The 15,166-nt window shown below is 39.9% G+C and overlaps 1 protein-coding gene across 1 annotated transcript in view; it reads right to left on the bottom strand.

Moving 5' to 3' along the window:
• Positions 1-5,312: 5,312 nt before the first annotated feature.
• Positions 5,313-15,166, bottom strand: part of gbe1b (glucan (1,4-alpha-), branching enzyme 1b) — a 99,344-nt gene continuing 89,490 nt past the window's right edge. The window contains exon 16 of the mRNA XM_074640381.1: positions 5,313-7,342. Within this exon, the coding sequence (XP_074496482.1) occupies positions 7,280-7,342 (63 nt within the window). The 3' untranslated portion in view covers positions 5,313-7,279. The remainder of the gene's footprint in view (positions 7,343-15,166) is intronic.

The following is a 15,166-nucleotide window of genomic DNA, read 5'->3' as shown; positions in this document are numbered from 1 at the left end:
ATCCTTTCCCACCACATGAACTTATCTCAGGATTCTGTATTAATGCAGTTTCTACTAAGGTTTCTCAGCTCTGGTTCTCAGGAGCTCGGGCACTGATGGTTTTCATTCAGGCTGTTTAATGAGGACTGAATAGACGCGAGATACCAGGAGAATGCATTTAATTACCGTGTACAATAGAAAACAAGTGGCACTTAGGGTCCCAAAGATGGAAGCAGCCACTGCCGGCGTTGCATGAAGATGAAAAAGTGACTGTAAAGAATATCAGCCGACTGTCGCTGCTCTCTGCTGGGCCTGACAGCGGTCCCTTCTCCTCTCCCTGATGCTCCACTAAGACGGCTCCACTGTCATATCCATCACAATAAAAGTAAAGATTCAAATCAGTTTGACCCAGGAGGAACAAGGAGTCCTCCATCTCAAGCGTTTGATATAAGGAGAGTGATATCAATTCCATCTTCATGCTTTCAATAAAGAGATAGCTTGGCCACATCATGTTTGCTTATAGCACAAACATCGGAGACCTCTGTCAAAAGAAAAAAAAAAAAACGATGCTATACAAAAACTCCCAAACTAGTCCCAGTTTGTGCCTCTCATGTATTACATTTACATTCAAGTCACAGAGATAAGCATCCTATTTCCAGAAAAAATAAATAATAAATTGGCTACCCAGTGATCTTTAAAAAAAAACCAGAACCACCAGAAACACCATAAAGACGATTTTTAACCCGTTTTTAACCCTTTCCAAACAAATATGTCCATGCTCAATTCAAAAATGTTTTATTATTTTAATATATATATATAGTAGGGCTGTCAATCGATTAAAATATTTAATCGCGATTAATCGGAAATTAATCACACATTTTTTGATCTGTTCGAAATGTACCTTAAAGGGAGATTTGTCAGGTATTTAATACTCTTATCAACATGAGAGTGGACAAATATGCTTTCTTTATACAAATGTATGTATATATTTATTATTGGAAATCAATTAACAACACAAAACAATGACAAATATTGTCCAGAAACCCTCACAGGTACTGCATTTAGCATAAAACAATATGCTCATATCATAACATGGCAAACTGCAGCCCAACAGGCAACAACAGCTGTCAGTGTGTCAGTGTGCTGACTTGCCCCAAACTGCATGTGATTATCATAAAGTTGGCATGTCTGTAAAGGGGAGACTCGTGGGTACCCATAGAACCCATTTTCAGTCACATATCTTGAGGTCAGAGGTCAAGGGACCCCTTTGAAAATGGTCATGCCAGTTTTTTCCTCGCCAAAATTTAGCGTAAGTTTGGAGCGTTATTTATTCTCCTTCTCGACAAGCTAGTATGACATGGTTAAAACAAATTTGTGTTAATGCGTTATTATCACGTTAACTTTGACAGCGCTCATTTTTTTTATTTTTCTTGTGTCATAAAATGAGCAAGGAGATACAGTACATACTTTCTGAGTACCTGGATAGGAAATACAGTCAAAACTTGGGAAATGGGTTATATATCTTTTTTTTATTCTACAGCAGATAAAATAAAGATGCTTAGCTCTGTCACTCCAGGGTAATGGTAATAAATGAGAGACACAAACATTGGTCAGCATGATGCAGCCCATACCTCATAAGTACTTTTGTTGCGCCCTTTTTGTGCTCCGAACGTGACACTAAAACTACAACGTTCACTCTTAAAGCTCCTGTGATTCGTCCTCTAAATGTCTCTTACGAACCAGCCCAAGAGATGAAGCCTTTAACAATATTATATAGGAGGCTGAAGTTATGGAGGATGGTGTTTTACCATCCTAGAAAAATACAACTAGCTGTTGTAAAAAGCATCAGGTTCCATACTGTGTGCCCCAGGCATTCAAACCTGCAGGAGGCGGTTGTTCCTGGAAACCACAGGCTACCTCTCCTCAAAAACAACGATGAAGATATGCTTTTCTTCACTCTCCCGCATATTCACGAGAGAGAACAAGCACTCTTACAGTAGTTGTAATCTGAATTTTGCTACTCATGGTACAGTATGTAGGATAGGATAAATAATGAGAACAAAAAACCAACCTGTGTAATAGTTGTCAACATTAATAATGTATTTTTGAATGGACTCAGCGTGGGTTAAAGGAAGTCTCACAACATTTATGCTCGTGTTTAATCAAACCTGACTCTCCTTACAGAAATCCTCTGGGGGTATAGGCCTACATGCTGTTCACCAAATTTTTCAGGTGCTGGTCTTCTCTGCTGTTTGAGCACTCTAATATCATGATAAAAGGAAGGGAAGTCATCAGACACACACGGTGTAGTGTAGAGCCTTTTTTTATCATGGCATTCAATGACATTTGCCATTCAAATCTTATTGCTTTCTTCTAGATTTTGAATTCTAATACTAAATGGCCCTCTGCGTTTGTTCCCAAAATTATTTTTTGGTCGTTTTCCCACTCTACCCGCAGATAAAATGCCATATGACCTGACAAACATTTCACTTTTTAAAGCAGCAGTAGGCAGAATGTTTTTGGCATCATTGGGCAATTGGCCATAATAACCTTTCAGCATATTGTAATTCAACTGAGAGAAAACTAGACTTCTGCACCTCCTCATGGCTCTGTTTAAAAAAGGCTTTAAAAAATTTGGCCAATCACAGGTCATTTCAGAGAAAGAGCGTTCCTATTGGCTGTTCATTCAACGGAGCCAGCTGTCAATCACTCGCGATCTCTGATCAAACGGTCAAACTAGGCAGCGCTGATCAACTATGAATTAATATTCTGTTACTGTAATGCCTACTTCTCTCCTCAAATGTTTTCAGAAACATCTTGTAGTGTACTGCTTAGCTGTAAAATGAGAACGTTTGCTCCGGCTGGTGGGCAGTGCTTAGTATTTTTCTCAACAAATCTCAACATGGCTGCCGCGTCACAAACTTTCTCATTTTACAGCTAAACAGTACACTACAAGATGTTTCTGAAAACATTTTATGCAAGGAATAGGCATTACAGTAACAGAATATTGATTCATATTTGATCAGCGCCGCCGAGTTTGACCGTTTGATCGGAGTTTGCGAGTGATTGACAGCTGCTCAGAGATGGCAAGGCTCCAGCTCAGTTGTTTTTCTCCGGTCTGTGAAATCTTGCAGATGCCGTTAGGAGCACCAGAGGACACTGGAGGACACCGGAGGACATCGGAGGAACATTATTTTTTTCAGATGACCTGTCTCATGCACTACTGTCAGGATATAGTGACCGCTTTATAAAAATAACTTTTTGTCATCATATTTGCTCTAACCCGCCTACTGCTGCTTTAATGTCATTTTCTTTACATTTCTAATTTCTAAAGCGTTTGTCTCGACCTCAGCGCCGGCATTTATCTGGATAGCTCAAGTAACAGAATGGAATATAATCGCAGGCATTTTGTGTTGGAGCTGCAGCAGCCAGCAGCGTGCATGGTGAAATCCCTTCCCGACTTGTTGCCGTCTCCTGGGTCACACTCTGAAAGCATCCTCTTTGTGCATGTCAGACCCCCAGTTCTGACTCTGACAATACTGCATTCTCCAGGATCTTCCCTCCAGGCATCTCGATGCTCGTGAGCCCATAAGAAATACAAACAGACAAACTGTTACAACACAGACGCTGCGCTCTGTGCTCTCAGGGTTACTTATGAAATCTTCTCAGACACAGCACATCATACAAGTCCTGGATATCTCATGGCAGACATATCTACAGGGGTTGCACTCAACAACATAAACACCTGTAAGATATCTAATATAGTGTGAAGCTTGCACTTCAGTTTGCTGCAACTGTTTCACAGAGCTGTTGATTTAAAGTTCTGAGGACATAGTTTGCGGTGATGTTGCATTATGCTAAGGTGTTTCTGTTATTTTGTCTACTGTGTGAACAAATTTGCATGGTAATTGGATTGAACTACATTATATTGTATGAGCCATCCCCCGTGGTGGCACATGAATACTCATAAAATAACTGAGAGACATTTTTGGGAAAAGGCCAGAGGGTTTTTTCGGGGGTGGGGAATTATGTATTTTAGGCATTTTGCCTTTATTAGATATTTGACAGTGAAGAGACTGAAAAGTTGCATGAGATATGACATACAGTTTCAAAATGTACCTGAACCAAGTGAGCCGCCCAGGCAGGGCCGGCTTAAGGCATAGGCCATATAGTCGGTTGCCTAGGGCGCAACCCTCTGGGGGGCGCTGGTTGCACTAAAAAAAAAAGAAAAAAGAATAAGAGTTAAAAATAAATTAATAATTAAAAAAAAAAAAAATTCCGTTGGTCGCTCTTGTCTGCATTCAGGTAACAAATGAAAAAATAAATAAATACTTTTCACCCCTGTAATTCTCTTTCTCACACTTTTTCCTCTGCCAAGTCGCACTTATTTGTTAATCAAAGTGTAAACTGTAGTGACTTTTAAGTCATCAATATCAGGGACCAATTGTTTATTTATATTATAATAAATACAGTTATTTATGAAAATAAAAATCTTAATTTCTGTCTTAAAACCATTGTGATGTGTGATGTGTGTTGCAGTTAACGGGGCTAGGGTTAGGGTTCTGGGAGTTGAACACAAACCCCAATTTCGCCTATATAGGGCACCAGAAGGGCTAGAGCCGGCCCTGTACCAGGAGGACCAGCTCAGGAGCCCCAGGAGTAAAAATGTGCAACCAGTAACAGAAAAAAACAGAGATAAAAATGTTTAAAAAGAGAAAAAAAAAATACTAAATACAAGCAGAATTGAATCAGCACCTTTGTGAAACAGCCTGGACAAAAGCTACATTGTGATCTCCTCAGACTCTCTTTTCATGGTGCAGCTGCTATTAAGAAGCTGCTTGTATCGATGCCGGCGCACAAAGTAGCACAAAGTGAGGATGCCTGGGAAATGGAAATTTAAGTATTATGGTCTGATGAGTTGTCTTTCATCCCCCTTACATCATGTTGTGGGAACCACTGAGGCGGCTGCTCAGTACAGTCCCATAACAACATTTCACAGCTTCCCTGGTCACCAAATGGAAACTGAAACTTTATGTTCTTGAGTGCAGAGTGCAAGGTAGACTCCTTCTTTTGTCGTCCCAAAGACTTCAGGGCTTTCCTCATTGAAGTCTGATCCAGTATTCCCCTGCACACAGTCCACAGGACCCGTATATATGAGCAAAAAAGAAGAGTTTTTGTGTCAAGCAGTTGGTGACAGAGTACCATCACAATATACTCTGGAGGGACAGAATCAGTAGTCAGACTGCACGTCCAGTTCGTCCACATTTTTCTTGTGGCTCGACAGGCACTGATTTATTATCATTAGTAATAATGAAAGAAACACGCTGCAATAGTTACTGTGCATCATACATCAATTTTACTTTTGAGAACAAAATGCAGACAATTCATTTTGGCGGTGGTAAAACGACAATGACACTGGGTCAGATGAGGGATGATTAAACACTCCACTTCAATCTCAACCTCGTTGCTTGAAATGTATGCAGAGATCCTCTCAGTGCTCTTCAAGAGGTGGAGAAAAGGCATTTTTTTGAGTGTTACACAAAAAAGAAATGATATGTTCATGACACTTTTGGCTAAACACGGGAGGATGGCCCTGAATATGAATTTGTTTTCATCCGCTGCAGGGGAAGGCAGATCAAAACCTGCCATATGCTACAATACACGGCTTAAATGGCTGAGAGTCTGTGCTAATGCAGTAGGTGTGGATCACAGAATTACAGTCTCCATGGCAGTAAATCAAGGCATTATAGCTTTTATCTGGGATGCTCAAAATCAGCTCTTGTTTCACTTATAACGGCAATGCTTTGATAACAACGTGCAGAGAATGCTGAAAGTTGTCCAAAAGACATCCATTCACATGTCGATTCGCAACGGATGTTTAGAAAAACCAAAAGAGAACATAAAGGCTAGAAGCAGATCAATTATTACAGTCATTTGCAATTTTTTTTTATTACAAACGATGAAACCTCTTGTATGTGAGACCATTTTAATGACAGCAGTCACAAAAAACAGTCACCTGTCACAGTGATGTTTCTCGGTTCGTACACTTTTTAGTTCATCAACAACCTTCTCACATTAACAGCAATGAGGAACACAGGTTGCAGCAGGTCTTTGAGATGTTCAATCATCAACAGTGTGGAGACAAAAGTCACAATAAAAGTCAGAGCTACAATAAATGGGAAAGGCACACGTCATTCTCTGTGTGAATTTAGGGTTTGTTTCCTACAACAATCCCTGAGGAATGCTGCAGTATCTAATGAACATAGTGCACATGAATCATGGTATCTTAAAGCAGGGAGGTGTGTGAGTCATAGCCGACCTGTAAAACTGTAAAACCCACACACAATCATCAAAATTAACGTATTTTAGCAGAGTTTAGTGAAATACACGACATAAACTATGTTAATGGGATCTACTGTGGGAGAAAACCATGCATTACTTTAGGTTAAGTGGAGAAAAAAACCTGTGTAATTCAGCTAAAAATGTTTCTTGTGCATTATGCAACACACTGAACAATCCAAATTAGATGATTTTATCACTTTGCTTCAGCTGCAAATTACTGGCTTAATAACAGGGCCATAAATAACCACACAAATGCTCCCAGTAGCTGCATTACAACACAACTGTTTTAGATACCCATTAAAAGTATAATAATTCAAAGCAGCTTATTACTTTGTGCAAATTGCAATATTTTTATACGTACAAGGTCCCGAAATGCAAATTAAAAAAGACGGTGATTAAATACCTGGACGTTTTGATTTTCAAGTGCTGGTAATACTGTAAATCTCTTAGCGTCTTTGACACCATGATCTGTAATTAAATACAAAATAATTAAACCGAGTCAAATTTACTTCTACATACGTAACATTTGAAAAATATTGGTATTTTCTCTGAGCTTTTATCTTGTTTGTTGCTTCCCTCTGCCACAGTGGCTGGTCATGTGTGTCAGATGACACGCCAAATTCAACAGAGCCTATAAATGGCTGCTGGCTAGTGGTGGACGGACTCGGCGGGGTTTTAAGTTTTAGCATCTAGCTGCTGGTTAGGTTGGACGCTTCCCAAATGGACCAATCTGTAGTAAATGGGGTTACACAGCATCTAAGGTTGCAGATGGTGTTTGAAAGCACACAAGTTCACAATGCCTTTTTTTCCCTCCCCATTTAGGAAAAAAAGACTCAAACACAAAAAGTGGGTTTGGGTGGTGTGCAAGGTTGACACTTTAAGATGAAGGTGATTGTTAACACTCAGTTTGAGGTTGGAATCCATTCTCGATCCTGGTCTCTGTGGAGACAATCATCCTCTAATAACAGTAATCTATCTCCTCGTTGGCCAGGACAATAGCTGTTCTGCAGGGGATGTAGACCTGAGAGAGAAAGAGAGACAAAGGGAGGGGAGAAAGTGGGGAGAAAAGTGAGTTGACAATTGAAGATTAATGATGCTAACGAAATCACCGATTTAGGAAATTATCGAATCTTCACGTTTATCCTTTTTTTTGAGAAGTCAGACATGGAGGCACTTGGTGGTGCTGTGATGATCAGGCGTGATTGCTTCTCACAATCAAGGTCGACATGATGGCTACGTGAAGGGGAGGAGAAGGAGGAAAAAGATGGGGACAGAGAAGAAGAGGATGGGGGGGGGGGGGGGGGGGGGGGGGTATATAGAGGGATATTCAGATCTGAACAGAAAAATAACTCTTCAGAGCAGACAGTAGACAAACGCCAAAGCCGTGATCGAAGAGGACTGTCAAGGTTAGAGAGGTAGACTCAAAGTGTGACAGAGTTGCAGCTTCATTAAGACCTCTGGGTGGCACTGGAGTCGGCTGATCTGCAGCAGAAAGTTGTGCTTGTGAGTTGCTTCTGTGGCATTTCATTTGAAGCTTTGAGCTATGGAGAATGTGCATCCTGGCGTAGTTGCTGCTGCAAATTTCTTGATCAGTGACTTAATCTCTCTCAAATTCCTTAACATTACATTGCATGCAAAGCTTGTGCATTCATGTGAGCAATCCCCAAATGAGCAATCTTGCCTAAAGTGGGGGCAAAAAAAAAAAAAAAAATCATAATTTCCAACTCTGAACTCTCCAATCAATGCAATTACTGCGTGTTTCATCATCTCCATATATTGGCTGTGCATCAAGTGTAAACTTGAGATTCTGTGAAGATACAATCTGCCAGTGGGCATAAGCGGAGCTAAAAGAATCTCCCGAGTTTTGGTGGACTGAAGAAAAAAACATGTCAGCAAAAAAAGAAGCACGCCATGAAAAAAAAAAAAAAAAGAAGGAACCAAGCCTGGAAATGTCAGATTCCTTATATATACAGTACAAAGAAATCTTAGTGAGGGTGTTCGTTTGGAGCGGTGTAGCTAATAAAGTCTTTGATCAATCCTTTTGATATTCACGGTGTCGTTTGGAGGCAAGGAGCCACAGTGTACCATTAGTCATTTCAGATTTATGCCAAAGGAAAAGCCAAGCAGACATAAATGATGCTATATTTCCCCACAGAAAACTGAAAAAGAGCGCAGAACTGTAAACAATTCAATCACCCCCTGAACTCTTCAAGCCGCCCCTCGGCATCAGTGGATCTGAGCTCGCTGCGGATGTGTTTCTTTGGCAACAGTTTGTCACCGAGGGAGTCGAGCAGCTCGGCGCTGAAACACTGACACAGACATTGGTGACTAATTAAACAGTCACAGTGGGAGAGTCTCCATGCAGAAGCACCGCAGAGAGAAGGGAAGGCAGAATAAATCATTGCACCTGTTTAGACAAAAGCTACCACTGCGCCTAACCTGGAGTATGTCAACAGCTTTTATTTCCAGCAAATAGATAGCAATAGTGACACATTCTAAATCCATCTGTGAACAAAGAGCAGCGGATAGCTCCATGTTGGCACCGCAATTAGTGGAAGACATTTTAATTAACACGGTACTCCTCACAACGTGAAGGTGATATAAATTAGATTCGTACTAAATGACCTGTTACCTACTCACACTTTCAATTCAGACTAGACACAGTTAAAAAAAACGATCAAATATTTCCCATTATGTTACATTTTAGTCAAAATCATTCTCATCAAACACAGGACATTTTATATTGAGCAGAGCTAAAACAAAACCACCCGTGGGAATAGAGCCAATCGGATCACACGTGACAATGTACTAAGTAGATGACCACAAAGAGAAGCAAAATCACTACAAAAAGATGCAAAATGACCACAAAGAGAAGCAAAATGACCACAAAGAGACGCAGAACGACCACAGAGAAGAAAAACAAGCACAAAGAGATGCATAACGACCACAAAGAGATGCATAACGACCACAAAGAGAAGCAGAACGACCACAAAGAGATGCATAACGGCCACAAAGAGAAGCAGAACGACCACAAAGAGACGCAGAATGACCACAAAGACATGCATAACGACCACAAAGAGAAGCAGAACGACCACAAAGAGATGCATAACGACCACAAAGAGAAGCAGAACGACCACAAAGAGATGCATAACAACGACAAAGAGAAGCAGAACGACCACAAAGAGACGCAGAATGACCACAAAGACATGCATAACGACCACAAAGAGAAGCAGAACGACAACAAAGACACGCAGAACGACCACAAATAGACGCAGAACGACCACAAAGAGATGCATAATGACCACAAAGAGACGCATAACAACCACAAAGAAATGCATAATGACCTAAAGAGAAGCAGAACGACCACAAAGAGAAGCAAAATGACCACAAATAGACGCAGAATGACCACAGAGAAGAAAAACAAGCACAAAGAGATGCATAACGACCACAAAGAGACGCAGAACGACCACAAAGAGACGCAGAACGACCACAAAGAGATGCATAACGACCACAAGGAGAAGCAGAACGACCACAAAGAGATGCATAATGACCACAAAGAGAAGCAAAATGACCACAAAGAGATGCATAATGACCAAAAAGAGGCGCAGAACAACCACAAAGAGAAGCTAATTAACCACGAGGAGAAGCAACGTGACCACAAAGAGATGCAAAACGACCACAAAGAGACGCAGAATGACCACAAAAAAAGCTAAATGAAAACAAAGAGAAACAAAACGACCACAAAAAGATGCAGAAAAAACACAAAGAAACACAAAATGATCACAAAGAGACACAAAACTACCACAAAGAGACACTAAATGAACACAAAGAGATGTACAACGACCACAAAGAGAAGCAGAATGACCACAAAGAGACACAAAACTACCACAAAGAGACACATAATAACAAGAGAATGACTTCAGAATGCTACAGCTGTGTCAGTCGTAGACATCTCTTTACTCCTATGTGTAGAAGGGTGGGGGACCCCTTTGCATGTCTGTGTCCGAAGGCCCATCGTGTCATAATTCATCCTTTAATTTGGGATACTTTCAGTTACAAATGGCATTATTTATTTATTGATATATTTTTCATAGTAGAAGAAACCTTCATTCAAATGTTTCTAAACCCACCGTTGCTCCCAGCACTTATGACTCCACATCGCTGGTTAACCTACAGTGTTATGATGTCATTTAGATCACACATCCAGTCACCCGGTATTAATCTAAATGTCTCAGGCATTATGTCACACAATCCTCATCAGTGTAGCACACATTCCGCGGCTTTGTGAAGGCGATGCGCGACAAGCAACCCAGGTCTTTCCAGCATCTGACTGGATTTGTCGGAATATTTCCATAAAGCTTCTGCTGCTTTCTGATGAGTCATTCGGAGTAGGTGTTTATCACTTCACCAGCAGACTCTCATAAACCACATTTCAGATCTAAGCAGCAGCAGTTACTACCAGCAGCCAGATCCAACAGCAGCTACTGTACAACAGTACCTTTGCCAATCTGGCAATTTGTTCCGAGTGTTAATATCAGAGCTGCAAAAAGAAATGAGCTGAAGGAAGTAAAGCAGTTTGTTTTTTCCGAAGTACATACAGTATACTGTACCGGCAGAAAGTTAGCCTCTGCCGTTTGTCCTTTTTTTAAACTTGTTTTTTCTTACGGATGTTCTTGTATCGCCTCGTATCACTCTCGTGTGAGAACTTGGACTTTCTCCTCACTTCAAGAGCAGAGTCCAGCCTTCGGGCTAATACTCAATATGATCAATGTTCAAACACACTGATAAAGGATTCATGAGGTGCTTCACAGGAATATATCATCCACTGGGTTTCTGTATCCTGACCCCGGCTGCTGGCAAGAGCACAGCCTGACTATCTGTGCACTTAAAGTCTCCAGACATGTCTCTGTTTGGATCCATTACTCACTTAACAAGGATCAACGGCCTGTAAGCACTCCTGTGAATGCAGGTTGTTCTTAGGCAGGCCAAGGATCTGACTGGGGAACAACACAAACCTGAGTCAAGACTCAATTAAAGGATATTATCTGTTTCTGTTTACAACCTGGCTCTTATTTTTCAAGTTTGGTTGTTTGCTTTGTCTTAGCAACGATATCGCAACATTCACAGATCAGCGCTTTGTTTATTAAGTATTATCTTATCATAACTACTAAGAATAATAAGCAAAGCTCCTGTGAACTGAAAAATAAGATCCCGATACACAGATTTATAGCTTTTCTGATAGCTAACTGTGTCTCAGTCTTCAGTTTACAGGAAGATTAACACTACAACAATTTAAAAAGAGAACTTTAAAATTGTGTTTTTAATATCCGACACAAAATAGATAAATGAAAATCAGGGCTGTCAATCGATTCAGATTTAAAGATTAATTTTCCCATATTTAATCATGATTAAGCGCGAATCTCAAATTATCACACATTATTTATCTGTTCAAAATGTACCTTAAAGTGAGATTTGTCAAGTATTTAATACTCTTATCAACATGGGAGTGGACAAATATGTGTGCTTTCTGCAAATGTATGTATATATTTATTATTGGAAATCAATCAACAACATAAAACAATAAGAGATATTGTCCAGAAACCCTCACAGGTACTGCATTTAGCATAAAAATATGCTCAAATCATAACATGGCAAACTGCAGCACATCAGGCAACAACAGCTGTCAGTGTGTCAGTGTGCTGACTTGACTATGACTTGCCCCAAACTGCATATGATTATCATAAAGTGGGCATGTCTGTAAAGGGGAGACTCGTGGGTACCCAGAGAACCCATTTACATTCACATATCTGGAGGTCAGCGGTCAAGGGACCGAAAAAGGCCATGCCAGTTTTTCACCAGTGGATTCCTTAGTTTTCTAGTTTCATATACCAGTATCGTCATGGTAGCTTTAAAACTGAGCCTGCTACAACTTAAAAATCGCAATTTGAGTTAATGCGTTAAATAAATTAGTGCCGTTAAAAACTAATTTGCGTTAACACCTTAACTTTGACAGCCATACACAATACAGAATTATAACTTTGCTGAGCTAACAGTGTCTCATTCTTTAGTTTACAGGAAAATTTACACTACAACAATTTAAAAAGAGAACTTTTAAATTGTGTTTTTAATATCTGCTTCACATACTGTAAATGTATACTCACAATTACTCACAAATGAACACAAGTTCTGACCTGTGTACATGTTGTACACAGTATGTGTAAAAGGATTTGGTAGTACTGTATATTTGTCGTCCTGTCACAGTTTGACTCTGTAAGTTCACACTTCTGCATCAGGCCTTAGATGTTTCTGATGGAAATGTACGTCTTTTGATCATTTGCTACGAGCCTTCCACGTTTCCCCTCAGTTTCTTTTTCTTCCTCACTTAATTTCTTTTTGTGAAACTGTCAAAGGAGACAAGCCCTTTGATGCATGCAAAGTTTATCAAAAGGTTCTGAAGCGGCTAATTATTCATCAGTGTTTCTTAGCGTTATGTCTTTGACATTATAACACTCAAACAAAACTGTAAATGGGACAAACACCAGAAGAGGTTAAAACCTAAAACACATTTCCTCACTTGGAGAGTTGTTGTCCCTGGGTACACTAAGTTTTTGTCTCGCTAAATGAATAAATTGTAATCGTTCAATAGCAGTAGTCCTAGTTCTTGATGTGCGAGTGAGATTCTCATGAAATGCCCTGCTGAGTATATCAAGCTGTCAGTTCACTCAGATGAAGGCTTAGCGGCAACATTTTTTTATTTGCATAGAGAGAAGAGCGCATTTTTCATCTTTTTTATTCAGCTTCATGGCAAGCTGTTCAAACATTCACTCTCTTCATATTACTCGGGATGAAATGAAATGATTACTAACAAACCCTACTAAAAAAAACACACACACAACAATGCCGTTAAAGAGCGGTGAGAGTGAGTAAAAACTGTACATTTACTGACACGGACCAAATAATGAGCTCAAACTCACTATAAAGCTCTGAAAAGCCGCGGGGAGCTGCAGATTTTGATGATTCCCATTGTCACATTGTTATTGTAAATTATAAGCTGGTTTAAGAGAGCACAACCTGCAGGTCTGAGTCCACTGACACGGTTTATGTTTTTATGAATACCAGGGATAAGAGAGCCAAATCACACATATGCTGGGAACATGCAATACCACAGTGGATGGATATCTGTCTTCCACAAGCAGCCAAAACCACTCCGTTAAGCCGTTAGCCAAGTAGTGTTGAGTCCAGTGGCGGACTCTCTGAGGGGCAGGGGTGAAATTTTTTTTAAAAAAGGGCAGCAGCTGCATGCGGTGGGGCACCAGCAAGCGCGCGGAAGGTTTTCTAGCAAGTAGGGCAGCCTATATGGCACTGCATCATGTTTTCTCAATTTTAGGGCCACCCTAGAGGACAATTAATCACAGTTTCTCCACTGGAAGGGCATCCAGGGCTCTTCGTCATGTCTTCCCTAGTGGAAAAGCACCATAGAGGGAACTTCATCATGTTATCTTCATTTAAGGGCACCCTATGGCACTGCATCACGCCCTGGAGGGCACTTTATCATGCTTTATCTACCATAGGGGCATCAAGGAGGGAACTTTCACGGCATTTTTTTTTTCAAACATAGGGTCACCAAGGTCACAAGGTTAGGCATTGACCTTGAACGGTTAAGGTTAGGATAGGTTGTCGGGCAACGAGTCTTTGAGAGTTTTTACAATTTGTGGGTTACCTTCTAGACACACGAAAACAAAACAGTGACCCCTCATTAACTGTGGCATTACTGCATATTAAGGTTTTAATACAGGTGATTTTGATATTTATTGCTTTGTTTCTTCTGTTTTGATTTGTTTGAAAACACAACATAAATCATATTTAATGTAGATGTGTTTTCCTTCTTCTGTGGTGAAACCACTGATCTATTTAACAGTTGATGTGAAAAACTAAATATCCTTTCCCATTGTGCTGAGTAACAACCCAAAACTGATATCAGCATTTTGGATGACATGGATCTCATACATTGGTAAGAAATAATAAATGCAGATTACTTAAATGTAGGTATAGATGACACTGTAAACTACTTACTTATTTAACAGCACTTATTACAATTTTACGATGTAAAATGTGAATAATTTGCTACTGATTTATTTTTTGGTACCTCTTCCTAATAAGGTACCTTTTTTATATAGGATGTATGAGTCTTAATTATTAGCTTGATTAATTCATTAATGTTTTATTAACTCTAATAAAGACATTAGTTACAATTTATAAACTATTTTTAGACTTTAGTGAGATGTGAAAAAGACGCAGCATATACTGTATACGGTTATGTAAAATGTTATCTTATAAATTAAGTATTTTTTGCAAAGTGAAATATTATTTTGAATTGAAAAAGCCTGACACCGACGCAGCCTACCAACGCCTACCAGAATATGCATCATTCCTCTGTATACTCTGTAGAACCTGTTTACCACCTGTGTCCCGTCTAACAGGTTCTATTTTGTTCTTTTTTTTTTGTTTGTTTGTTTTGTTTTGAGGAGGTGATGGGGTCTTTTTCCTCTTTATTGATTTTTTTTTTATAATGGAGAAAAAGACATGACAGGAAAAAGCAAAAGAGATGTCACAGAACAACAGTCCAGGAGCACATTTGTAAACACAGGGCGTTACTGTTACATGATGTTCGCCACAGCCTACCGAGCCACCGGGATGCTCTCGACTCCGCTGGCTTCATCCAATTATGTGCATTCTCAGTCTGAGGACTGAGGAGATATGAGAGTTTATTATCGCTCAGTAACGAGGAAGCTGGAGAACTGACGGAGCCATTAAAAAGACAGGAGAGGAGAAGTTTGCGCAGACT

Source organism: Sebastes fasciatus, chromosome 7 (assembly GCF_043250625.1).
Source record: "Sebastes fasciatus isolate fSebFas1 chromosome 7, fSebFas1.pri, whole genome shotgun sequence".
NCBI classification, from domain to species: Eukaryota; Metazoa; Chordata; class Actinopteri; order Perciformes; family Sebastidae; genus Sebastes; species Sebastes fasciatus.
Note: the sequence above shows the minus strand (reverse complement) of the source record. Positions and strands in the feature narration are given on the sequence as shown.